Here is an 8,870-nt window from a genome sequence, read left to right as displayed (position 1 = left end):
ATATAAAAACCACAGTTTTTATGGTTCATGCATTATGATAGATTGAGTATATGGAGCTCATACTTGAGGAGAAAATAAAAACTCAATTTTATTCAAAAGCCCAAGCTCTCTAAAAATATGCAGTTTACTGCAGATGCTGATATTTACAGTATATGGCCAAAAAGTAAGATGAAATGCTGATAGCTTGTAATGTAAACCTATGAGATCTTTATAACAGTATAACCGATAATAAAATGCATATACATATTAGTTGTCACTCTATGTCTCTCAATAACATGTCTGAGTAAGATGATTTAAATGAGATGAACCATAAACATTCCTCAAAAAACCTGATGGATAATATTTAATACATATATATGTTACCCACACAGCAAAATTGCCAGAGTTAATTCAACTCTATGAGAGTTCATTTTAACACTTTACTGGTGTATATATAATCCACACTGGCCCGAGTTAAATTAACACTTTCAAAAGTGTTAATAAAGTAACACTGACTCAAGAGTTAAACATTTCATTCTTACCTATCATTAATTATTCACAAACTTTATATATACACAATATGCACTGTTCTAATCATACATTATAAAACAATTAAAGACTTAATTATTTTAGGTCCAGAGTTAAATAATTGCATAAATAAACCAATACAAAACAACAACATACTTTCACATTTCATTTTTAATGAAACACTGAATGCAATGCATTTTGATGTGGGGAAAGCTTTGTAACATTTTTTTAACTCATGTACGGAAAAGCATTTTGTTTTTGTTTTTTTGTTTAAAAAAAATGAATAATTAAAACACTGCCTAAACAAAACAATGGAAAGGCACAACATATGTATCCTCATTTGGTCCATATGCATTTTGAATGTTATAGGGTTTATAATGCTTAAGATCATCAGCTTTCACAACAGCATCAAACTCATTTCCATCAACAACTCTGAATGCATAACAATGCTCACTGAAGAGCTCTGTAACAAGTTTTTCAACCACAAAATAAACATTTTCACCCAACACAAGAATGTTGGTAATTTTACAGAATACTGGCAGCTCATGCTTTATCTCTGTGCATATGGCAAGACCAGGTCTATATTCAGTGCCATCAAGTTTAGTCCAACTGGTAGAATAAATGTCTGTCTGTACTGTGATTTGCAAAGCATTGGCCAAGTCTTCACCATTTTCATAGTCACTTAGAGAGAAATAGTTCATTGGTCCAAATTCTTTTTGCTGTAAACTGAGCGTTTCCCAGTGGTTTCTAAATGCCCATAATTTCAAATAAGATAAAAAACAAGGACACTTACCTTAATTTATGAAATCTGTAAAAGTGAATCCATTCTGCAACTTTATTAATTTCTTGGAGTCTTTGAACTGCACTTTCACAAACATGACTTTAACCTAAAGGGGAAAAAAGGTCTTAAAACATCTGTGTAGAGAGTCACTTTTTTGTCTGTGACATCATAAAATAATTTGCTATATATTTTCAGTTCTACAAGTTGTATTATTATCTGAAACCTGCTATGTATAAATGTATAATAATGTATGCTGTATGCTTCCAGTTAAAACACACACGCTTAGTCGCTCCGAGTGGCGATTCAAATAAAATGGCGTCAGCGAGAAGAGTTTTGGCTGGTTGAAGCCCGCACCACGTAAATGTCCCGGATGTGTAAATCACACTACCAGTGTTAGTGAGGTCAGACTCTCAGTAGTTTCACCAGTCAGAGTATCCCTTTTACATCATCCGTGTTAATTCAACACCATAACATTAACACTTTACTCTAAAACACCATAACACCAGGATTTTAACTCTGGTGATTTTGCTGTGCACAGAAAAGTTGGGACTCCTGTATGTGTGTGCTAATCTCATAAATACGCAAATTTCGACATGACTTGAAGGCAGCATTCGTTTCATGGATTAAAGCAATGTGAAGTGGCATGGAGTAGATTGCATTTTTCGTAATATTTCACATCAAGTGCATTACATTTAATGACACTGGAGTAACACTTGTCACTTTCCTCTCAGACCTCAAAGGCGTGGTATCAGCCAAGAACGACATCCGTGTGGAAATTGTACACAAAGATCACAATGCAGCCCAAGAAAACGAGGATCACTCCGCCATGAAACAGCTCATGGTGAGTCACGTTCTGAAGAAAGAAAACAGTAAACATCCCGCTCGCCATTACCCCATCGGCACCCCCAGATCAACAAACTAGCTCATTATGCTAGTCCCTGTCACATCCGTAGCTAATGAATGCTAATCATCCCCACCCCAACACTAATAGCGCATATCTCCCTCGCCACTGCTAACGTCAAACCCATGAATAATGCAGCATAAGTGTGAGAACCCCCCTGGCCTGCATGCCTATATTTAGCCCCTAGTCTGCATTTCCTGGGAGGACATGGGCATAGATGTAACCATAGAGATGCCAGTGATCAAGTGGTCCTTTTCTCCTGGAGCCCTTGGTGAACTTCTGTCAAAACACATGCTGCCACGATCTCTGGAAATTTAACTCATTGTCACACAAGCCTCCGAGGCCCAGAATCAGAGTTCTGTTTGGACTTAATATGTAAAACACACTTTAGACTTTAGACAAAAAGTGAGAGAATACCTCACAAAGATGGTGTTGTATTGCACATTGTTGCTAATGATGTGAAGATTATTTACAGGAAATTGCCCCAGTTGAAGTAGCTTTCCTTTTGGAATATCTCATGAAAAAGCGCACATAGTGAGAGTAACCTAGATTCTAACGTGTGAACGGATCTGATGTTTGCCACAGATTGAACGGGGAGAGTTTCAGCAGGAGTCCGTTCTGAAGCAACTTGAGGTACTTCAGGAAGAGGAGAAAGAGTATCAGCACATCAAGGTATGTCTCAATGGGATTAGAAGGAAGTGATGCGAGAAAGAGAGAGGTTGTTAAATATATGACACCCCACTAAAACATTTTAAATGTTATTTAAAAAATTGTTATTTTAAGATCTGTTCCCTAGTTAGTTGGGGAACCAAAAATGGTTTGCTGCAAAAACGAGTGTTTGTAGTTTATGGCAGGAAATTTCTTAGAAGATGTATATTTACATTTTTGTTCAACCAAAACCTTTTTATTGAAGAATTAAAGCCTCATTAGGAATTATAATTACCCTTTACATATTTGCACTGATCATTGAGTATTTTAAGTGTTCAGGTACTAATTTAGCTCATTTTAGTGTAAGCTGAAAGAATAACTATCGTAATTATAGTTTGATTAACATATGATCCCACAGTTAAGCAGTTTCAGTTCTTGACAGAAGCTGCATAGCTATTATTCTCTTGTTTGTATTTATCTCAGTGTGCAAACACGGTATTCTTGAAGTCAGTTTCACGGCCCGCTCAACCTGCTCCCTGCGGGATTGATTCCCTCCCTACATGTAGATGAGTGTGTAAAATGTGCAGTGTGAACAGGGACAGCTCCATACAGATACGTAGTGCACACAATCCCTGTCGCCTGATAAAACCTGCCTGACAACGCCTTTCTCGCGCTGTCATAGAGAAGTCACCTAACGGTGATTATCGCCTCTCCCCCGCGGGATATGGCCTGCGCATCCGCTCAAAATGGCATTCACGTCCACATTATGGCGCCTGTTTTGCTTCTTAGCAACCGTGCTGATATAACACCACGACAACGACAGCAGCCATGGAATCAAATTCCTTCGCTTTGATTATTTCTTTCTGTGATGGATTTAAAAAGCCATGATTCTGAAGTCCAATTAAAGCTGAAAAGTGCAGACTAACAACAACATTGTGTATCAAGGTTCTGCTTAATTAGCCTACAATGATATTTTAGAAATTACTGCTAAGGATTGTCACTTTGTCTCTTACCTTTGTTTTATGTTTGCATGTGTCTTGCCTTTATTAATGTTTTGAAACAGAAGTAATGGCAGTGCAGAAAGAAAAGGAATAGTCTGCATTGCATAGCTGAGTTATTGCAAATTATCTAAGATAATTTTCAATAATTTTAGCCAAGATTGCATGTGAATAACACAAAAGTATTCAATTAGAATGAGATAAAATCACAAAATACGTCTTTGCAATACAAATTAAGCTAACCTCCTCATGGTCATCTAGTCCTGTCTAAACAGGGAGGAGTGGAATTGTATTAAGACTTTTTGATTGTTTGACAGCAAAACGAGTACCATTGAGATTGAATTTCCAAAAGCTGACATACTGTAGAGTCTTCAATAGTTTCAGATACTGTTTGAGTATAAGAGCTTCGAAATGCATCATAACAGACTTAAGGAGCGTTCACACTGACAGTGACTGAATTGCAGGAGGTTTCTAACTCTTTGTGCATTTGGTGTCTAGTAGTCAATCCCATTCAACTGTATGCATCTGTGCATGGCAGCAGATCCCTGCATGTACTCCAACTGGAAAACGCTGCATTGCTTTGATGCTTATTTGCCTAATAGTGAGCTCCTCAGCAATGATTCGGATATTGGCAACTCTTTAAAATTAATTGCTTCAGTGGCCGGTTGCATAAACTTAAGCTAGTCTTAAAAGTTAGTCATCTATTTTTAATCCTGCAAAACTGGTCATAACTTTTTAAAACCAGTTACATAAAAACGTAGATTGGTCTAATTTGAATCCGAAAAGTAAGACTGATTACCATTTGATTGACTGCTAGGTAGTCAAACTAGTTCTTGCAAGTTTATGCAACTGCCCTCTGGTATCAGTTCACTGACAGTGTGAAATACCTTTTACCACCATTTTTTTTTTTTTCATTATACTAGTGTATATGCTCATTGGCATTGATTGTTAATGCATTGTTTCTCAAAGGACCCCACTAATGGATACTACAGTGTGAACACTTTTAAGGAGCACCATGGCACCCCAACCACACTGGCCGGGAACCAGACCACAGAGCTCCGCCGAGACCCTGCCACAGCCACCACCGGCAAGCAGCGGGTTCCCACAGGAATGTCTTTCACCAACATCTACTCTACCTTGGGTGCTGGACCCAACCGCCTGTACGACTACAGCCAGCGGTTCGTGCTGGGCATGGGCAGCAGTTCCATCGAGCTTTGCGAGCGAGAATTCCAGCGAGGATCGTTGAGCGATTCCAGCTCTTTCCTGGACACACAGTGCGACAGCAGCGTCAGCAGTTACAGCAAGCAGGATGGCTACGTGCAGTTCGACAAGGACAGCAAGGCCTCGGCCTCGGCCTCTTCCTCGTCCCATTACTCTCAGTCATCGTCCCAGAACTCAGACCTCACACGGCCACTGCAGAAACGCATGCAGACCCACGTCTGACTGCAGGAGATGGACAGAGGAATCCAGCACTGGGATTGGCCAAAGGGGATTGAATCCCCCCAACCCCACAAATGCGAATCAGGAACCAGTTCAAGCACATCTATCACACCAGTTTCATTTTATCCTCCACTTCTTTTGCTTTGAACATTTCTTTGATATATGTGAATTTCCTCATTTGTCCAGATCTTATTTACAGCTCTGAAAAGCCTTACCGGTTTCAGAACCTTGTCTTGACCCTTCCGAATGCCCTAAATCTCTGGGCCAAAAACTTCCTCCAAACAACAGTGTGCCACAGTGATGTCACATGCCAATGGAGAAAGACACAAGACCCTGAACAGATGTAGTGTCCTAGCTGTCGTTCCAGTAACTTTGGATCAGCTCTGAATGAATGACCTCCTCGAAGAAAGCATAGCAACAATGCTCAAATTAACTCTTCGAAGAGAGTTATGTGGTCCATTCACTAGAGGACAATGCTCTGTTGCTCCTGTACATTAAAGCACATCTGTCAAAGTTGTATGTAAGATTTCTCAATGCCTCTACCACAGCTAGCTAAACAAATGAAAAAAAAATATATATATAAAAGGACAAAAAAAAAAAGAAAGAAAGAAATGAAAGAACTGAATTAACAACTAAAGTCAGTCAGAATCCTTGGATTCTGACCCTTCTGACAAAGGTTTGTCTGACATACAAATGTGAGATGTGGCTCTGAGCTGTCACTTTACCATTCAGAGAGAAGATATATTTGTGTACCTTGTTGTTCTTTCTTTCTGAACTTTCTTTATTTTCAGTGTTTTAACAACATGGTTTTAAAACGTGCGTTGGACTTGCACTGGGAACTAGAAGGATGATGTAATCTCGTCTGGTTATGAGAGGCGGGTCTTTCTCTTTTTTTTAAATACTATTATTTCCGAAAACGGTTGCTTTGGGTTGATGTGAATCATGCGCCAATGATAAGAACAATGATGTTTGGATTTCAAAAAGATGCACTATATCCTGTGTCCTGCTGTGTGAAGTTGAATTATAACACTTAAAAATATTCCTTTTGATTCATATAAATCATCTGGGCTTGTTACACGTCTTGAAGAACACAAATTTAGTTTACGTGGTTTGAATATGTCTACTGTTCATGTGGCTGCCATTGGACTGTACAGCATTGAGTACTCTCACTGTTATAAGTGAGCAATTTGTGTACATGGTTTTTGAATGGAGTATGGGTGTTCATGCTTAATGTAAATGTATGTTGTTTTGTTTTTCCTTTTTTCAACGTTTTAGTTTACAGTACTGAAATTGCAACTTGCGGCACTACTGATAACTCAAGCACTTCTACACTTGACACCTGTAAAGTAAAATCACTCTTAGACTCGAATCAGTGTACTGAAATTAAGCTAACGCAATCGAGCTAGCATTGCACACTATGTATGATGTGCAGAAAGACACAAACTACTCAAAAGCCAATGCAGTGGTGTATGAAAAGCTGGAAACAAGAGACATTCAGCCAATTAAAGTGACAAAACCATATTTCCAGCTGTTCCGAACACATTACTCTTCCAGGGCTCTTCGCAAGAGACTTTCACTTAAGCTACAGTGCCAATGATGTTGACCCACTTGCTTTGCCAAAAGAAATGGATGCATTTGATTGATTAGATTAGCTGCTCTATTTCCCAATTCATCCTGCGTTTTGGTTATTGCTATCCTGGGGAGAAATGTTCAGACTGCCAAAAAAAAAAAAGTCAAAATTATGGCAGCATGCTTCAAGTGCTAGACAAGAGTACAGCCATTATCTATGTGGTGTTATATTAAGTGGCATAATTGTATGAAATTGCCAATGACCCCTTATAACAAGGTTCAGGCTTATCCCATTATGAGTACCAACTGTGCTTGCATCCGGTGATACCGACACCTTTTTCACTGCCAAAGTTTTCCTAGGTTATATGGCACTCTGAATCTACATTTAGTTGACTAACCCCTCCAGTCCTGACCTATGATTGGAGAAACAGATTGGACGTAAAAGTGTTCAGTGTGTTTTGCTTATCAAAGCTTCCAACACTTCACTCTTTTATCTCCTCTTCAAGTTATCTCCCATTCCTCCTCGCTCGTAAAGATAAATATGACCATAGGCAATCCCTCATATAAACAAGCATGGTGGAACTGTGGAGTCTCGCACTTGAACTGCAAAGATCTTGTTTTTGACCCTGAGGAAGAGTTCTGATTTGTACCGACCTGACAATCCCCCCCTTCAACCCGAAACACTGCAAGGCGTGACGCTGCTGAGTCAGTTGGCGCTGTAAGCACTTTACGTATGATTATATTTGTGGCATTTCAATGGGTTTCATACATGAGTGCTGTTGGATGAGTCTAATTTTACAAATGGATTGGTGCCCATTGTGGGGCTTAAACACGAAAAGGCCTGTTTCAGTGCTGATAATGCAGCGCAGTCCTTACTACACTGTATATAAATCTCTCATGCTCTCTGTGTGTAAATTTGCAGTTACTTTGCTTTGTTCTTTAGTCAGTTTGATTCATAAAGTGCAGAAAGCAAATCACACCATTGATACTGTACAAACGATCACTTTTTTTTTTGATATTTTTCCACTCTCAGCATAGCCAATGCTATAGCCATAGGCAGAGAAGTGTTTCAAATTAAATGTCCATATCACACTTACCTTGGCCTGTCTTTCTGTATTGATAACTGTTTCCTGCAAGGTGAAATGAAAATATACGGACCTATAGAAATCTTCCAGCACACAACAACGTGCACTGAATTTAGATCCAGGGTTTCTACAGCTTTTGACCATTTTCTGATTTCTGGAGAAATCATTTTAGGGAGATTGACCAGAAATTGCTGTTTGCTGGTGAGATATTGAGGCATAACTCAATATTGAAGATAGCTGTGGGTACCCTGTAAATATGCAAAATGCCAAAACATAATTCTCAATTCATACTATTATGAATTTTAAACACGGGAGCCGAAGTGTAGATTTCTCCATACTTTATCCTGTACTGCAGTTTAATAAGCAGAGACTATAAGTGAGCCATTTGTAAGCAGTGTGTGGCTAACAAAACATTGATCTGTTTGTTTGAGAATCCTGGCCAGCTACACATAGCAATGATGGCTCAACCAATGGCATTAGTTTGGAGGCGTGGCTACCTGTTAGTTTGTCTAATAATAACAGATGAGGGCGAGAGAGGAAACCTGTTTGAAAAGAGTCATAATTTTTGCAATTCTGTCCGGTGACGCTGGTTGCACAGAAATTACACACTTCAGCTTTAAATTGCATTTAATGCTAATCATTTCAAATTAATTAATGCTGGACAATGATGAAAAATAGTTACCCATAACTCCAGACATAATGCAAATAAAGGGCAGCTGCTGTACCATTCCTTGCCACTGCATTATCTTCTACTTTACAATGCTAATACAGCCATATGGATATTTATTATTTTACATGGACATAACAAATTATACCATATGAACTAGTCAAGTCTTAAAACATGGCAAAATACTGAAAAATCCCCCAAAACAGATCACCATTCATGTAAAGAAGCTGCTATGTGCTAGAATGAACATGGCGTCTGTAAGCAAATATTGGAT

The 8,870-nt window shown here is 38.8% G+C and overlaps 1 protein-coding gene across 2 annotated transcripts in view; it reads left to right on the top strand.

Moving 5' to 3' along the window:
- Nucleotides 1-6,042, top strand: part of LOC107739153 (kin of IRRE-like protein 3) — a 234,943-nt gene extending 228,901 nt beyond the window's left edge. For both annotated transcript variants that reach the window (XM_016551164.1, XM_016551165.1), the window contains exons 15-17: nt 2,020-2,129; nt 2,775-2,861; nt 4,805-6,042. In XM_016551164.1, the coding sequence (XP_016406650.1) occupies nt 2,020-2,129; nt 2,775-2,861; nt 4,805-5,278 (671 nt within the window). In that variant the 3' untranslated portion in view covers nt 5,279-6,042. The remainder of the gene's footprint in view (nt 1-2,019; nt 2,130-2,774; nt 2,862-4,804) is intronic.
- The last annotated feature ends 2,828 nt before the right edge of the window (nt 6,043-8,870 follow it).

Source organism: Sinocyclocheilus rhinocerous, unplaced genomic scaffold, assembly GCF_001515625.1.
Source record: "Sinocyclocheilus rhinocerous isolate Xijiao unplaced genomic scaffold, SAMN03320098_v1.1 scaffold3818, whole genome shotgun sequence".
NCBI classification, from domain to species: domain Eukaryota; kingdom Metazoa; phylum Chordata; class Actinopteri; order Cypriniformes; family Cyprinidae; genus Sinocyclocheilus; species Sinocyclocheilus rhinocerous.
This window is presented reverse-complemented; position numbering and strand designations above follow the sequence as displayed.